General features: G+C 57.6%; 1 protein-coding gene across 1 annotated transcript; it reads right to left on the bottom strand.

Moving 5' to 3' along the window:
• Positions 1-191: 191 nt before the first annotated feature.
• On the bottom strand, positions 192-17,586 carry SLC7A10 (solute carrier family 7 member 10). Its single transcript, XM_017504243.2, has 11 exons — positions 17,295-17,586; positions 7,432-7,636; positions 4,926-5,077; positions 4,575-4,700; positions 4,351-4,504; positions 3,515-3,638; positions 3,326-3,429; positions 2,916-3,012; positions 2,584-2,733; positions 829-1,006; positions 192-546 (listed from the first exon to the last, which is right to left on the bottom strand). Exons 1-11 carry the CDS (start codon positions 17,443-17,445, stop codon positions 416-418), a joined length of 1,572 nt encoding a protein of 523 aa, XP_017359732.1. The 5' UTR covers positions 17,446-17,586; the 3' UTR covers positions 192-415.
• Between the last annotated feature and the right edge of the window lie 381 nt (positions 17,587-17,967).

Raw genomic sequence — 17,967 nt, 5'->3', positions numbered from 1 at the left:
TCCTAGATGTCCCTTTGGGGAAGGGGGACTCTGGGTGCCATGGTAGGGAGTGCCTGTGTCAAGCAGCAAAGCCCCCAGATGTTGAGAGCCTCCTCCAGAGCTGGCCACGGCACCTCCCTGGCCAGCAGCATGTGTGCCCCCTCTGAGGTGCACCCCAGCTGGCCCTGTCTGTGCCCATCAGGGACTCCCCGTAGCAGGAGCGAACAGCCAGCCCTGTTTATTTATAGGCCTTTTCAGGAAAAGCTAGCAGGGCAGCGCTAACACGGGAGACCCAGTCCACATTTTAGGGCTTCCTTAAAACAGGCTTCTAAGAGTCATATCTTTTTTTTTTTTCCAGAAAAAAAAAACTTTTTTGCCAAGCATCTCCTCAATAAACATGTAAACAGAAACAGCTGCTTCAGTCTCTACAAACATCTCATTGTGGCTTCAAGGGCTTGTCTGTGGCGGGCAGCGGGGAGGGTGGACAAGGGCCATTCTCCTCTTCCTCAGGGGCGTCCTGGGGGTAGACCACGAAACACAGCTCCTGGCCCCAGCGTGTCATGGACTCTGAGGACAGACAGATGGACCTTGGGCCCTGACCTCGTGGGATAGGGGTGACCCCCAGCTCTGGACACCCATTGGGCAGGGGTCTTCAGGGAGCTGCTCCGTCAGTACACATGAGTTCTGGAAACTTGGGGTACATCTTGGGTAGGGCCATTTGGCGGCGACCGGGCCCTGTGGTCCCACCTCAGCTACTACGACACCCAGCTCTGGGCGAGCCTCTAAGAAGGAGGTCCGGTCCACAGGCCTCACCCCCTGTGCCACGTGACCTGTGGCTGCCTGGCTCACCTGTGAGTCTGTGCACACACTTTGGTTTGCTTCTCCAGAACACTCCCAGAAAGAAAATGGGCACCCCCGTCAGGATGATGATGACGCCGACCCCACAGACCATGGGCTCTGAGACGAAGCTGAAGACCAGCAGGAAGGCCCAGAAGACCAAGTAGGCCACAGGGATGAGAAGGTTCACCTGGGGAAGGGGTAGCAGGAACACCGATGGTACAGAGACCCCAGCTCTCTGCACCTCCAACCCTCGGTGGGGGGGGGGGTTTCCTCCCTTCCCTGGGAGCTGGGCCCTGAAGGGCAATTGCACTCAACTACACCCCCTCTTGGTGACAACCCAGTGTTTTGGAGGCCAATTCGTGGGTCGGGCCATTGGCCAGTTTTGCTGAGGATATTTCAAAGTCTCAGTGGCATGGAGCTCCACACAGTGGTTGTCGGTGGACTTGACACCTGCACTTGGCTGGAGGTCAGTGGTTTTTTGGTGTTTTACATTTCAGGCATTCCACTTAAGGATTTATACACACATGGTGGAGGGTTTTACTTTTTTTTTTAATTTTGAGATAGAGTCTCGCTCTGTTGCCAGGCTGGAGTGTAGTGGCGTGATCTCGGCTCACTGCAACCTCCACCTCCCTAGTTTAAGCGACTCTCCTGCCTCAGCCTCCTGAGTAACTGGGACTATAGGCATGTGACACCACACTCAGCTAATTTTTGTATTTTTTAGTAGAGACGGGGTTTCACCATGTTGACCAGGCGGATTCTCAATCTCCTGACCTTGTGATCCGCCTGCCTTGGCCTCCCAAAGTGCTGGGATTACGGGCGTGAGCCACTGAGCCCGGTAGGGCTTTGCTTTTAGCTTAGGCTATGGTCTTCTGTGTTTGTGTGGGCTCATGGAATCCTGACAGCCTTTGTGACCTTGAACAGCTCCTGAGTCTTGTTTTCTTTAATTTTTTTTGTTTTTTTTTGAGACAGAGTTTCACTCATGTTACCCAGGCTGGAGTGCAATGGTGCGATCTCGGCTCACCGCAACCTCCACCTCCTGGGTTCAGGCAATTCTCCTGCCTCAGCCTCCTGAGTAGCTGGGATTACAGGCACGCACCACCATGCCCAGTTAATTTTTTTGTATTTTTAGTAGAGACGGGGTTTCACCATGTTGACCAGGATGGTCTCGATCTCTTGACCTGGTGATCCACCCGCCTCGGCCTCCCAAAGTGCTGGGATTACAGGCTTGAGCCACCACGCCCGGCCGTTTTCTTTAATTTTTTGAGAGGAAGGGTCTCCCTCTGTTGCCCAGGTTGGAGTGCAGTGGCCCTAGCACCACTCACTGAAGCCTTGACCTCCCAGGCTCAAGCGATCCTCCCACTTCAGCCACCCGAGTAGCTGGGACCACAGGCTTGCACCACCACCTCAGGCTAATCCTTTTATTTTTATTTTTATTTTTGCAGAGAGGAGGTCTCATTATGTTGTCCAGGCTAGTCTCAAACTCCTGGGCTCAAGCCATCCTCCCACCTTGGCCTCCCAAAGGGCTGGGATAGGCGTGAGCCCCCGAGCCGCTGTCCCCATCTATACACCGGGAGTATTCAAAGCACTGACCGCACGGGGCTGCTATGAGGAGTGGGTGCCTCAGTGCAAGGAGAGCCCTGAACAGGGCCCAACACTCCACAAAAGCTGGCACCTCCCGCCCCACCTGCTCCTGGTGCCCACTGTGGATGCAGGGGTGGCTCTGGCAGCGCCCGGCACAGGGGTCAGCCATCCCAGGGGCCTCACCTTGATCGGCCTGTGGAGTGCTGGCCGCCTCCAGCGCAGCAGCAGCAGGCCCAGGATGGTGACGCCGTAGCAGAGGTAGTTGATGAAGGACACGTAGTTGATGAGCGTGTATGTGTCGCCCACGAGCATGATGATGGCCGTGGCCCCGCACTGGGAGAGGACCTGGGGCTGACGGCTGGCCCCCAGCCTGCCTCCTGTTGCTCCTGCAGGAGCCCTGGTCCCACCCCACACCCCTGCCCCGGAATGGCTCGCCCCTGCCATTACCCAGAAGGTCCCGCATTGCCGGGTAGCCCTGCCTCCACTCCCTGCCTAGCCCAGGTTCCCCAACTTACACAGACGAGGAGGGCGGGGATAGGGGTACAGCGTCTGACATGGATCATGGCCAGCAGGCTGGGCAGGTGTCCCTCTCGGGCTCCAGAGAAGCACAACCTAACGTCGGGGACAGAGATGGGCACCGGCCACACCCTGGGTCTCGGCTCTGGACCTGCTATCCCTCTGAAGTTCTTGCTTCTGACCTCCCTCTCTGATCCCCTGGGCGGTTCTTCCCCTCATCCAACCCGCCTCCCTCTTGCTTTGCTTCCCGGTTGTGATCAGACACTTGTTACCGGTGGGATCATTACCCCAGCTTCAGGCGGACCCCTTTCCTGGCAGGTTTCCCTTCCTCTGGCCCCCCGCATGACTGGCGCACACCTGTGCCCCAGCCTTCTCTCCCCACGCCCACCTCTTCCCCCAGTGCAGTTACCTGGAGGAGGTGAACAGGTAGCCATTGATCCCTCCGAAGGTTGACAGTGCCACAGAGACGGGCATAACCCAAGAAAAGTAGCCCAGCAGCTTCTCCCCGAAGGTCTGAGTGGGCACAGGAGAGAGGCCGTGTGTGAGGCTGGGGCAGGGGCCTGGGCAGGAGCCGGGGACCGAGCAAGGGACCACTCACCACAGCCACCGCATTGGATGAGAGCAGCTCCTGGGGAGACATGGCCGTGAAGTAGGCGATGTTGGTGAAGGTGTACACGAAGGTCACCAGTGGGATGGAGATGAAAATGGCGCGAGGTAGGTTCCTGGGGGCAGGCAGTGGAATGCGTCAGTGTCAGCTCCTGAGGGTGCAGGGCCCTGGAGACCCAGCCACAGGAGCAGCTGATAGTCTCCATGTCTTGTGTCTGCTGAGGGTGTTGGTGCAGGAAAGGGGGTATTGCTGCCCAAGACACAGGGACGCTGCTGTCTGACCTTCCCCACCCCAACCTGGACACAGGATGGGAGATGGGGGAGGGGCCCCATCACATCCTGTGGATGACGAAATTGCATACAGCAAAATCAGCCTGGAAAATTCCCCAAAACGGCCCCAGAGCCCACTTTGCAGACCAAGGGTTTTCCTGGAACTCTCCAGTCCCAGCTGCTCAGCTGCAAAGGTTCACTGTCGGGATTGCTGGCCGAGCATCAGACGCAGTCATTGGCTTCATTCGTAGGGACCATATTGTGTGCATATGCATCATTTTAGGCCAAATGCAAATCTCTGGATCTATTTACAGCAGGATGATGATATTCAGCCTTTCTGAGGCCCTGCAAGGGGCTGTGACGTGTCCATAGCCCGAGAGAACAGGGCCGGGCTAGAATGCAAGCTCCCCCCACCACCGGCTTTCTTTCCAGGGCAGCAGGCATGGGACACCGATGACCAGCCTGAGCCGCAGGTGGCAGTGGGGCTGGGCAGAGAGGCTGCCTCTCCCACCAGAGGGCCTGGCTATTTCCCAGGGCCTGGTCAGGGGCCCCACTCACTTTCGGGCGTCAACCATCTCCTCGGTGACATAGTTGAGGAAGTTCCAGCCACTGAAGGCGAAGGAGCCCTGGAGGAAGGCCAGGGCCAGGTGTCCCACGGAGGGCGTCATCCAGAAAGCAAAGGCATTGCTGGGCCTCAGCTCCTCAAAATGTCCTAGGGGGGCCCAGAAGTCGGTGGTCAGCACCATCTCCCCAGCCCGGCCCTCACCCCCACTCGGCCCTACCTTGGAAGATCTGGAGAAGGCCCACGCCAATGATGAGAGACAAGGCCAGCAGCTTCCCGCCTGTGAACACGTCCTGGATGCACGTGGCCCAGCGCACGCTGGAGCTGTTCACCCACGTCAGGAGCACTGTGGAGGGAAGGCGGGGGTGGGCACTGAGGCTGGGACCTTTCACAGCGGACCACGGCCAAATCCAGCCCAGGTGGCCAGAGAACGGTATCCTCTGTAGCAGCTGGAATGTAAGAACCCTAGACTCGAAGGGAAAATCTCACCCTGCTGTCCTCCCGCTCTGGGCAGGGTGGGGCTGCCCAGGCAGGTGGCTGGTCTGGGGAGAGGCCCAAGGGTGATGCTTACTCAGGCAGGCCATGGACAGCATCCGGGAGGCTGCGGCGGGGGGGATGCAGTTGGGGAACACAGGCTGCAGCACGTAGTTGGAGAAAGTCATTGAGATCACGGCCAGGCTGGTGGGGTACATGATGAGGACGGCGCTCCAGAGCAGCAGAAAGCTGGAAGGAGAGGGGGCGGGAGTGGCTCAGGCCGCCTAGAGCCGTTCCCGGCCAACCCGGCCCTGATGTGTGCAGCACGGCTGCCCTGGGCCCGGCAGCTGGGGCTGGTGAGGTGACCAGCGGCCCGCACTGGTCCAGGGAGGAAGGGTTGACGCTGTTGAGGTCTCAGTGCTGCATGTGCAGACTTTCAACAGAGAAGGTGTTACTCATACTTAAATGTTGACAGAGCTGCCGTGGGGCAGGTGCTGGGAACAACATGGGCACCAAACACCTTTCTAATGATGACTACAATGCCCCACCCCCCACCCTTGGACACAGGCTGTTTCCTGAGCTGGGGTCCCTGTCCCCAGACCTCTCAGCTTGTGGCTGAAGATGGGTGACTCTGAGCTGTGGTCCCCCTGAGGAAGACCTATGGGGTGCAGGGACTGGGCCTTCCCAAGAGCCGTGGCTGGGGTGGAGAGCGATGGATGCCCCTTCGACCTGGATCTTGACCCAGGTGGGGCGGGGCTCTGTGCTCAAGGCTGTGAGTCTGACCTGTTTCAGGGGCTCTGTCTGCACCAAGGGATGGGGTGGCCCTAGCCCCTGGCCAGCCCCCCAGGGAAAGGACTGCCTCATCGGGGACGCCAGCCGCCTCTGGATCACCTGCCCCTTGCTTGGTTTCTGGGACATCCTAGCTCCGTGGCCCCCTCCTCCTAGGCATCCCCTCTGCCCACCCCTGCAGGTTGGGTACTCAGAGATGAGGCCCTGGCCCTCTTCTCCCTCCCAATGTCCTCTCCAGGCCCGAAGCATGATTCTTCTGTTTTCTGAGTCTCAGCCCCTTTGAGGACCCTCTCTCCAGAGAAGAGCACCACAGACGCACCCACAGCGGCATGCAAGCCCTAGCAGTTCCCTCCATCCAAGGCTGCCCAGTTAAGGGCCCCTGGCCCATATCCCTCAGTACAAACTTTGTACATTTCAGCCCAGATTTTTCCCCTGAGCTCCAGAACATCTAGGAGCCTCTCGGTAGGAAAGTGGGTGCCACCCCTGTTGCACCCACCTCTCCCTGTGCTATGCTGGCTGCCCCATCTCCTCAAATCAGGCTTCTACATGATTTTAGAATCTACCGGTACCTTTGCGGCTCTTGGCACAACTCAGTTGGACAAATATAACAGGTTCAATCCCCCGATGCTCTTCAAGCCCTGGCGCCTGCCATGAACCCACCCTGACCTCACCTCTAGGTGCAGCAGACTCCCTGTGCACACCTGGGCCACCACACCCTCTGTTCATGCTTCCCTAGTCCCAGGATGCCTTCCTCACTAGTCAGCTAGTCCAGGTGGGGAAAATCTTCCTCTTCCTCCCAGCCTCGGGGCAAACATTGCTTTCCTGGGAGTCCTCCCTAGGAGGCGCACTGCTCTCTTTGCTGGGTGGCTGCTGCCTCATATCCACTCTCAAAGCAAGGCTCCTCCAGGCCTTAATCCCATTTAAGGGGCTGCTTCCTCGCTGTTCTGTGAGCAGTTTGGGGACAGGGGCAGACCTTTCTATCTCTGCCTCCCAGCCCTAGGCTCACAGTAGGTGCTCAGCAAATGCTCCCTAGTGAATGAAGGAAGAACAGCAAGGTGCTATGGAAAGGGGACCTCTGGCTGGGCATGGTGGCTCACGCCTGTAATCCCAGCACTTGGAAGGCTGAGGTTGTATCACTTGAGGTCAGGAGTTCGAGACCAGCCTGGCCAACCAACATGGTGAAACTCTGTCTCTACTAAATACAAAAAAATTAGCTGGGTATGATGGCGGGCGCCTGCCTGTAATCCCAGCTACTCAGGAGGTTGAGGAGAATCTCTTGAACCTGGGAGGCAGAGGTTGCAGCGAGCCGAGATCACGCCATTGCACTCCAGCCTGGGCAAAAAGAGCGAAACACTGTCTCCAAAAAAAAAAAAAAAAGGAGGGGGATACATCTTACAGGTATATGATAAGAATATCGCACTTCCCTCCTTGCTCCTCATGTAACATGTGGGTTTACCAAAATCGAGGCCCTTCCTTGGCTGAGCACTCATATTGCCTAGGGGTTTTAGACAGTAAGAGTCCCCCGTCCCTAAGTACAAGGCAGGCGATGGGGTTCAGAGGGACCTCTATTTGAAAAGAGATCAACAGAGGCCCAGGGGCCTGCAGGAGTGCCCAGCACACATCAGTGGGGTGGGATGGGTCTCAGTGCCAACCGCCCTGGCCTCAGAAGGCTGTCTAGCACCCCCACTCCTCTCTATCCACCTCCACGACCTCCCTAGGAAGCTGGAAGCAGGAGTGGAAACTGAGGCCAGGACTCAGCTGGCCATCCCATTCCCGAGAGGGTGTCCCCCTGCCCACCAGTGCCCCACACTCACCCAGCCAGGCCCCCGAAGATCTCTGTGACGTAGGCGTAGTCCCCACCGGACTTGGGGATGGCAACTCCCAGCTCTGCATAGCAGAGGGAGCCCAGAGCCGTCACGCCCCCACCCAGGACCCAGACGAACAGGGCCAGACCCACAGAGCCTGAGTGCTCCAGGACCCCCTTGGGTGAGATGAAGATGCCCGAGCCGATGATGTTCCCTGTGTGGGGAGAGATGGGGAGGCGTCAGGCCTGGGGTTCCCTTCACAGCCTGGCCTTCTTATGGGGATCCGCCTGCTGCCAGGAGGAAGAGAGCCTGGGGTGCTTCCTGGAGGAGGAGAAAGGAGGTAGGCTGGAGGTGTGAGATGCCACTGGCCCCAAGCTCAGCAAGTGCCATTCTGGGCTCATCATCTGCCTCTTCCTCAGTCCCGGACATGGGAAATGTCACCTCATCCAGCTGCCCAGGCCCCTCTGCCAGAGATGGGACCTATCTGACTTCCTCAGCCCTCCATTGCCCCCATGAGATGGGGCCGGCAAAGTGAGGAGGCTGAACCACCTGAGCGACGGCAGGCGGTGGCTCCCCAGGGACCTCACAAGACCCATGCTCGGCCCTCACGTCTGCTTCAGAGTCCCAGGCGTATCAACCTGCAGCCCCTTGTCCTGCTTCCAGCCCACTGGCCAGAGCTGGCCCCTAATGCAGGATTTTGACCACTCTCCTGCCATTTTCCCACTAACCAAAGTCCAAACTCATGGAGTGGCTCAGGAAGTAGCATCTCCTCCATGAAGCCCTCCTTGACCACATCGGGTTTGGAATCCTCTTCCTACTTCAGTTTCTTTCTTCCTTTTCCTCCCTCCCTCTCTTCTTTCCTTTTTTTTTTAGTTCCGTTCTTTTTTGCCAGGCTGGAGTGCAATGGCGTGGTCTTGGCTCACTGCAACCTCTGCCTCCCAGGTTCAAGCAATTCTCCTGCCTCAGCATCCTGAGTAGCTGTGATTACAGGTGTGAGCCACCATGCCCAGCTAATTTTTTTTTTTTTTTTTTTTTTTTTTTTGTATTTTTTTTAGTAGAGATGGGGTTTCACCATGTTGATCAGGCTGGTCTCGAACTCCTAACCTCGAGTGATCTAGCCACCTCAGCCTCCTAAAGTACTGGGATTACAGGCATGAGTCACTGCACCCGGACTTCTTTCTTTCTTTCAGAGAGGGTTTTGCTCTGTCACCCTGGCTGGAGTGCAATGGCATGATCATAGCTCACTGAAGCCTGGAACTCTAGGCTCAAGAGATTCTCCCACCTCAGTCTCCCTAGTAACTGGCACTCCATGTGTGTCACCACACCCAGCTAATGTTTTTTTTTTTTTTTTTAACTTTTTGTAGAGATAGGGTCTCATATTGCCCAGGCTGGTCTGCAACTCCTGGGCTTAAGTGATCCTTCCTCCTCGCCTAGGATTACAGGTGAGTGCCACTACATCTGGCTAATTAAAAAAAAAAAAACTGTAGAATTGGGTGGGGGGTCCCGCTATGTTGCCTAGGCTGGTCTCAAACTCTTGGGCTCAATCGATCTACCCACTTAGGCCTCCCAAAGTGCTGGGATTACAGGTAAGAGCCACTGTGCCTGGCCTGTCTGCTTTCTGACACAATGGGAAACGTTCAGAGGGGCCAGCTACGGTCTGTAGAGCAGGTTCCCGGGTTGAGCAAGACTCTGAGTGCCTGCTGAGCCTTGAGCTCCGCAAAGAGGGACAACGTTCTGGGCTCTATGGGTCTTACCGTCTGTGCACGGGAATCAGGTAACGTCACTGGAGAGTTGCAATAGGGCCTGTCCAAGAAGAAATAAACCTGGAACCTCAGGCCTTGTGAACAGATAGCCCTGGTGAGACCTGCAGCTCAGCCTCCATGCAACGGCCACAGCAGACCGCGTCCTGGGAGGACAGCTCCATCTCCCTCAGAGCAGGGCCCGCCTCCTCCACCTGCTGGGCCCTCAGGGGGCTGGATAAGGTCACCGTTGTAGCTGCCACTTTGCATTCAGTCCTTGTCCACGGTGCTCCCCCACCGCCCCCACCCCCTGCCGACACAGATTTCCAGTCTGGACAGCTACGACACCCCACTCAGTTTTCCGGTCACATCCCAGGAGCCCTAAATACATCCAGATAAGGATGAACTAATTCCTGTGCCCCTACCCCCAGAGATAAGCTGCACCCTTAGTCTATTTCTGGGAGTAGAGAAGCGTCTCCCTCATCTAGCAGAGGGGCCCAGGCCTGGGTGGGCTGTAAGGTTTCTAAAGGGCCTTTGAGTTCCCTCCATCCGCCAGCAGGGCCTCTGTTCTCAGGACCTGGCGGAGTGGGATTTGCAGAAAGCCAGGGAGGTTGGAAGCCAGCGGGGGCTGGGTGGCCTTGGAAGGAGCTGAGCATGTTCACGTGGGGAGCATCCCGGGTTCTGAGCCACCCACCCTGCAGAGAGCCCGCCATACTTCTGCCAGGTGGGGCCTCCTGGGTGGAGCTCTGGGGGAAGCCACACCTGGTACCCTATCTTCCAGGGCCGTAACACAAGGCTGAAGACTCCGATACTGGGCTCCATGGGGGTGGGGAAGCCACTATTGTTTTGAACGAGTGGCCTCAGGCCACAGTTCAAGACTTCCTCCATTGAGGCTTGAAGGACCACCTGCGTTAGTCAGTGTCTCTGAGGTCCTCAGGGGTTTCTCCCTCTGGGCCTAGACCACTTGTCGCATCGGCCCCAGGATCATGTGTGAAGGTGGCAGAAAATTGCATCACACCCCCTCACTGGCTGCTGCCAGCAGTGAAGGGTGGGTGGGGTACTGCACGGAGCAGCCGGGGCCTCAGGCTTGGGCATGGAGGAGGGAGGGGGCTGTGGACAGGGATGGGGGCCCCCATCAATGCTCCAGTGATTACAGGAGAGGTATGGGAGGAACCAGTGGATTTCCTTTTTTTTTTTTTTTTTTTTTTTAGTAGAGACGGGATTTCGCCATGTTGGCCAGGCTGGTCTTGAACTCCTGGCCTCAAGTGATTCACGCACCTCAGCCTCCCAAAGTCCTGGGATTACAGGAATGAGCTACCGCGACCAACCAGATCGGTGAAGCTGGAAGGGGGCTGCTGGGGTTCCTGCTCAGTCCCACCCAGTGGCGTGGGAGGGTCTCCCTTCCAGATCTTGTATTCCGGCCAAGCAGATCTACCTGATTCAGGGAGCAGCAATGAAGAAGCCCAGCCCTTGGGGGAACCTGGTTTAGAGGGGCAGGAACTCAGGGAGGAACAGGATGAGGGGCGCGGGATAGGCCTGGAGATGCCACTGAGCCCTGTTGGGTGTCTGATCCATGGGTGACCAGAGGGATGTGGGGTCTGAGGCCTCCACATTCCTGTCCACCCAGTGGGATGACAGCTTGGTGGGCCCTGCAGGTCCTGTGGGGGCTGGAGCTCTGGGCAGGTAGGCGAGGAAGTGAGTGCCCCACAAGCCGGCCTTCCTAGAGTCTCTGCCACCCGCCCCTTTTCCCTGAGCCTTTGCTGGGTGGCTTTCATCGCATTAAGATGTTTGGCCTGATGGGGCTTACTGGGCTCCTTGGAGGAATGAAGAAAGGACCATTGTTCCCCGCGGCCGCTGCGGTGCGTGCTGACCTATTTCTGGAGGCAGCGGCAGATCACGGAGGTCACAGAGGCGGCCCGTGGAGGTCAAGTCACAGAGCGAGCCACCTCCTGGGGTGTGCGTGTGGGGAATGTGCAGCCTGACTCGGGGAGGGGCAGGGAGGGCCTGTCGGGCCAGGATACTGGCACCCGTCCTCATGCCTTGAAGCACATTCCGGACCCAACTGTGTGACCCATGCCAGTGCTTCCCTTTCAAGCCTCAGTTTCACCATCTGCCAGGTGGGGCCACTGGGCTAGGGGGCAGCAGAGGGCTAGTCCAACCCTGACTTCAGCAGGGAGGATGCACCCTGCATATCTGGGCTGGGCCAAGAGAACAGTCTGCTCAGGGGCCCTGTCCCCGACTGTGGCAGGTCTCTCCCCAGCTCACTGGCCTCCCTGAAGCAACACCACCTCCAGGAAGCTCTCCCTGACTGCCCACCTCGGCCCCTGCAATCTGGACATCACCCCATGCCAACAATACCTGGATGATGGCTGGGAAGGCATCTTGATTTGGGCATTCTCTCAACCCTGTCTGGCACCTCAGAGGCCATGGGAAGTGCTTTTGGATCTCACTACGCAAGGCCATCTCCCTTGGAGACCCCCTAGGCAGCCCCATCTTTCCTCTAAGACCTGAGCCACCCAGGACCCCAACACCCTGGGGTGATCGGCGGGGGCCGGCTGCGACCTGGGTGAAGTCTCTCCCCCAAGTGCACGGGTGTCCTCACATCCTCACAGTTAACCTGTGTCAGGTACCTCTCTCTGGGATGAAGACTGTGACCACTGAGGCCTGGGCAGCACCCCAAGGAGGTGAGCAGGGACATCCAGGATGTGCCTGGAACTGCCACTTGACCAGCACCCACCTCCAGCCTAACCCACTTTCTTTGGAGGCAGGGGATGGGCAGAAGTGTGCACCCCTCTCCGGCTCATTCAGCCCAGCCAGCCTAGCCCAGCAAACCTTGCCCGGGCCCTGTCTCCTGGCCGAGGCTTGTCATGGTCACTGGTGAGTGCCACGTTGCTGAATGCAACAGTTGAGCCCTTGGCCACGATACTGACTCATCAGCAACATGTGACAGGTGGCTCGCCTGTCACTCAGCCTCCTGGCCTCCCCCTCGTCTTACTGGCTTCTCCTTTTCAGAATCCCTTATCTTGCATGACTTCTAGACACTGGGTACCCAGGGCTCAGTCCTGAGGCCTCTTCTCTTTTCCTTCCATGGTTTCTTGAAGACCCCATCTATCACCCTGGCTTCTGCTGGCAACTCCTAAATTTATATCCCTAGCGTGGACCGCTCTGCTAAATGAAACCTGCAGTGAACCACTCAGCAGCAGACACGACAGACTTTCCATGGTCAAAACGGAATTCCCGACTTTCACCTCCTTGCCCCCAAAATGCTCCTCTCAGTCTTTCCTGATCAAGAAATGGCAGAACATCCTCCTGGTTGCTTGGGCCACAACCTTGCGTCACCCATGACTCCTCTGTTTCTCCCCCCGCCAACATCCATTCCATCACAAATCCTTTGGCTCTCACCTTCCAAACTCGTCCAGAACGGAACCTCCTCTGACACCACGACGGCCACCACCCTGACCTGAGCCACTGTGGTCTCTTGCCCGAGACACCCAGACAGCCTCCTGATCGGCCTTCCTCCTCCCACCTCCTCCCCCACAGGCTCTTCTCCAGAGTGAGCCCTGTAAGCCCCACCCCCTCACCCCTCTGCTCAATATCCAGGGCTCCCACCTGGCAGAGAGCAAAAGGCAATGCTCTTAACACAGTTTGCAATGCCCCGCACACACTGAACCCCGCCCCAGTCCGACCTGAAATCCCCTGCCCCGCTGTCTGCATCCTCCTTCCTGGTTTGACTGGTCTTAGCACTTAACAAGACACGCATTTGGCTTGTGCATCTTGTCCGTGAGACTCCCACACCAGGATGTCAGCTCCAGGACACAGATTTTGTCTGTCTTGACCCCTGTGATGTCTCCGGCATGTAGGTCAGTGCCTGACACCATTCAGTATGCAGTGGTTGAATAGATGGCTGGGTGTGCCCAGAACTGGTAGGCCCCCCAAATTATAGTTAGAAGCTGAGGCTGCCACCTGCCCTGGGGTCAGATGCATGCCGAGGGCATCTGACCCCAGGGCAGGTAGCAGCCTCAATTTCCCCACCTGTAAATAGGACTGTGGTGGGGAACAGGCAAGCCCCGACATAGCTGTATGCCTCCCCAGGGCCCCGGGGAGGAGGGGCTGGAGTTCTGCAGAGGTCCACCCTCCTGGGAAGCTCAGGCACCTGCAGACCTGGAGACCAGGGAGGGTCCTGGCTGAGGCTGGGTGAGCAGGGATCGGTTCCTGAGAAGCTGAGGTTCATGACGCCAACTCCTGAGTCCCTGAACACACATCTGACCCACAAACTCTTGCAGGGGCTGGATTCTCAAGCCAAAGAGAGAGCAGAGGAAGGGCCTGGTCAGCAGACCCGGGGGTAACTCCCACTTTGGAGGATGTGGGTGTGTTCCTTGGGTTGTGGATGCCGCGAGGGAGCTGGCTAAGGTTGCTGGGTCAGTATGAGAGGTCTTATGAGTCCAGCCACTGAGGGAGGAGCAGACTCCCCGAGCTGTCTGTTTGTCCACCCATAGTGGAGTGGGAACTCAGTGAAGCCTAGTTGGACAAGCTCCCAGCTCGGTCCCCAACCCTCCCCCCTCCAGGGCTCTGACTCTGGCCCCAATTTGCCCAGCATCAGAGCATTATAAAGGGCACTGGGGCCGGGCGCAGTGGCTCCCACCTGTAACCCTAACACTCTTGGAGGTTGAGGTGGAAGGATCACTTGAACCCAGGAATTTGAGACCAGCCTGGGCAACATGGCAAAACCCAGTATCTATAAAAAATACAAAAATTGGCCAGGCATGGTGGCGGGCACCTGTGGTTCCAGCTACTTGGGAGGCTGAGGCAGGAGGATTGCTTGAGTCTGGAGGTTGAGGCTGCAGTGAGCTATGATCATGCCACTGCACCATAGCTTGTGTAATAAAGCAAGACCTTGTCTCAAAAATAATATAAAATAAATAAAATAAAATGAAATAATAAAGGGCACTGGACTGGGAATAAAGTCCAAGTCTGGTTTTGAACCCTAAGCCTACTACTTGGAGTACTATCATTTCACTTCCAACCTTAGTTTCCACCTCTGTAAAATTCCTATCCTGCAAGGTGGACATGAGATTCAAACAAAATAAAAGAACACATTTTCTTTTCTCTCTCTTTCTCTTTTTTTCTTGAGATGGAATTTCCCTTTTGTTGCTCAAGCTAGAGTGAAATGGCTCGATCTGTGCTCACTGCAACCTCCACCTCCTGGGTTCAAGCGATTCTCCAGCCTCAGCCTCCAGAGTAGCTAATTTTATGTATTTTTAGTAGAGACGGGGGTTTCACCACGTTAGCCAGACTGGTCTCGAATTCCTGACCTCAGGTGATCTGCCCACCTCGGCCTCCCAAAGTGCTGGGATTACAGGTGTGAGCCACCACACCCGGCCAGAACACATTTGCATAAAGTGGTAAGAGGTGTTTTTCTGAACAGATAATTGGATGTGACTGTCCTACAGAGCCTCTGCCTCAGCCAGCTCTACCTCCTCCAGCCTGGCCAATTCCCTTCTAGCTGCGCTTGTGGTGGCCAGCAGGCGCTACCCAAAACACACTTGACATGAGTCTCACGCCAGCCCATAGCCTGCCCTCCCAGGTTTTCCCATCCTTGAAAGCCTCACTTCCCAGTTTGAGCTGTAGCAGAGGATATACGTAAGACAGAGTGATAGAATCTTCTAGAAGGGTCAATGTGGAAGTTTTGGAGACGACATGTTCAGTAACTAGTAACAAACAAGGTAGGTTATGAAGCAGGACTTTGGGAGGCTGAGGCAGGCAGATCACTTGAGGTCAGGAGCTCGGAACCAGCCTGGCCAACATGGTGAAACTCCATCTCTACTCAAAATACAAAAATTAGCTGGGTGTGGTGGTGTGTGCCTGTAATCCCAGCTACTTGGGAGGCTGATGCAGGAGAATTACTTGAACCCCGGAGGCGGAGGTCGAAGTGAGCTGAGATTGTGCCATTGCACTCCAGCCTGGGAGACAGAGTCAGACTCTGTCTTAGAAAAAAAAAAAGAGAAGGGGGACGTCAAGTTCTCAAGACTTTCAAAGCTAAAATGTGACACTTGCAGACATTTTTGATTCTGACCAGGCTCTCCAGGGTATTGGTGGAGAGAGAGTGAGCCCACCTGGGGTAGAAAGGTAGGGTGGGCTGGGGAGGGGAGACCCTTAGGACATCAGGAGGGGAGGGTGTGCCGACCCCGGCTCAGTCCTCCCTTGCCCAGTCTCCACCTCCTGTCACCTTCTGGTTGAGGTTGATCTCTCCTTGCTTTTTCCTGCACCGTCCAGCTTCTTGCCTGCTGTAACCCTCCAAAGCACCCCAAGCCAAGTTAAGACCACAGCTCCTCAAGACCACCGCTGAGTGCCCCGGGCTTGGATTCTGTAGCTGAATCCACCATCCTTGATTGGCCAAGTGGCCCTTCACCCTGGCTCGGTCTTCAAGGTTTGGAGGCCAAGGTAGTGGACCTGGCACAGCAGGAAGGAACTGAAGGGTTGGGGAGTTGTCAGGGCAGACCTGGGCTGCATGGAAACTTCTGGGTCTGTCCTGGGGGGAGGGTGATGGTGGAATTGGCCTTCTTCACTCCCAGCATGGCCACCACCACCAGGGCCTCCTTCTGGGGAGAGAGGAGCTGGGCAGCCTCCCTGTGACTTGGGGAGGATGGGATATGGGGAGGGGAGAGTAGGAAGACAGGTCAAGGATGCTGGGCTTAGCTGAGGAGCCCAGGCACAGCTGTGTCTCTCTGCACCTGCCTGGTGCTTATCGCTGGCTCTGGGCATGGTCTCAATCCTGTGACTCAACCATGATGTGTGAGCTTCCCCTTCCCCAGGGGACAGCTCCTGGAGAGGGTGTGGGTCAAGAAAAAGCGCTAATCAGCACCCTGGCCAAATCTCCGGGACCAGCCCTTCCTTCCAGCGGACAGTCAGGCAGGGGTATCCTAGGCCAAGAAGCTCCCAGGGCCAGGTCAGGACCAGGTTCTGGGAGACAGCATTCTACGGGGAGGGGGTGAGATGGTGGAGAGACCTGGCCAGGGGTTGTGTTCAGGGGCTACTCTGGATGTGAAGAGCTGCTAAGGTGGGGTGGAAGAGAATAAGGTGAAGACCCTGGGTCTGCCCTACTGAACGGGGCCCCAATTTTCTCCATCTCTAGGGATCTGAGGGTGGGACGGCAGTGAAGACACAAGTGCTCTCACTGTCAAGGGACTGGGAAGACTGGCTGGTGGTAAGGTGAGAACAGTCAAGGCCCCAGGTAGTCATCCCACCTCTTCCTAACCCACCTCTCCTGTCCCTCCCTGGAGGGGCTCAGAGGCACCCTGTGTAGACAAAGAAACAAGTCTGGATTAGCCAGTATCTATGACTTGGGACAGAGAATGGAAAAAGACCATTACCATTCCCATGACCCCTGAGCTCACTGCCTACCCAGAAACCCCTATGTGGAAGCAGGACATGGACCTATTCTCAGGTGGGGACACTGGAGTCTGCCCCGTCTGTCCGGGATCCCAGCCCAGGGAGCAGGCTGGCCTTCTGGAGGCCGTGTCTGCCCACGGCTGCCCCCTCCCCCCAGTCGCTGGCTAACCCGCCCCCTCTCCTGGGTCCTGCTGCCAAGCCCCGCAGTCATTGCGTGCTCTGAACCTCCGTCCTCTCTGCGCCGGCTGCGCTTGTCCACTCTACCCACAGGCCCTCCTGCTTTCCAAGAATAAGTCACTGCACTGCGTGGCAACCGGACCCTGCACACAGTGGGGACTCAGACTGACCCACAGTCCAGAACTTGGGGAGCTCAGCCTACCGCAGCCTGACCGGCCCCTACACTCCTCAAGTTCCTGCCGCTCAATGCAGGACTGCAGTCATGGCCATTTCACAGATGAGGAAACTGAGGGTAACTTCCTTGCAAAAGCCCCACAGCAAACTTGACTCAGGAGTCCAGCGGTGGAGGGGACCCAAAACTCCCCCAGGTACAGGCGGCCGGGAGACGGGGACACGATGCTTTGGCACCCTAGGCTCTGCGAGCAGTCATTGTGTGCTCTGAGGCCAGACCACAGGTGCCCCAGGCAGACCCGTCCGAGCGCCCGGAGAGGGGGCGCCCCTCTTTCGGAGCGGCTGCGCCCCTCATTTGGCCTCCGCCCGGCGCCCACCCGCCTGGGTCCAGCTCACCAATGATGATGGTGCAGGCGCTCAGCAGCCCGATCTCCTTCTTGAGCGCCACCCGCTCCGAGGCGCCGGGGCCGGGGCCTGGGACGCGGGAGGGCGAGGGCGGAGGCCCGGGGTTCCCGCGCCCGCTCGGCTGCTGCGTGTGGCCGGCCATGTCGCTGTCCCGCCGCGTCCCCGCTCCCTGCGCTGCCCCGTCTGTCCGGCCGGCCGCCAGTCCGTCCGTCGGTCGGTGCGCTCGCGGCCCTCGCTGCCGGGACAGCGCCCACAGGCGGGCGCATGCGCTGGCGCCGGGCCCGGGACTGGGGGCCCCGGGCGGCCCTGGGAGGGGCGGAAGGAGGGCCGGCCCGCAGCCCCCACCCCCGCCTCCCTTAAAGGGAACGCCCCCTCCCCCAGTCCTGGCCTGGGAAGGAAGGAAAGGACTTGGGGCAGATCTAGGAAGGACTTCCCAGTTGGGCGAAGGAAGGGGCCCTCCCGTTGCTTGAGTGGCATTCATTCTTGGGGTGGGGTAGGGAAGCAGAGCTCCAGGCGAGATAATCCTTGCCCCCTGGGAGGCCGAGGGGGACGGCAAGAATAGCAGGTGACTGCGTGTGGGGGTCCAGTGTGTGCCCCCTTTAGTACTCCATGCCCACACTGTGTGTGTGTGTGTGTGTGTGTGTGTGTGTGTGTGTGTGTGTGT

Source organism: Cebus imitator, unplaced genomic scaffold, assembly GCF_001604975.1.
Source record: "Cebus imitator isolate Cc_AM_T3 unplaced genomic scaffold, Cebus_imitator-1.0 Scaffold318, whole genome shotgun sequence".
NCBI lineage: Eukaryota > Metazoa > Chordata > Mammalia > Primates > Cebidae > Cebus > Cebus imitator.
The sequence above is the reverse complement of the archived record's forward strand: the minus strand, read 5'-3'. Positions and strand labels throughout refer to the sequence as shown.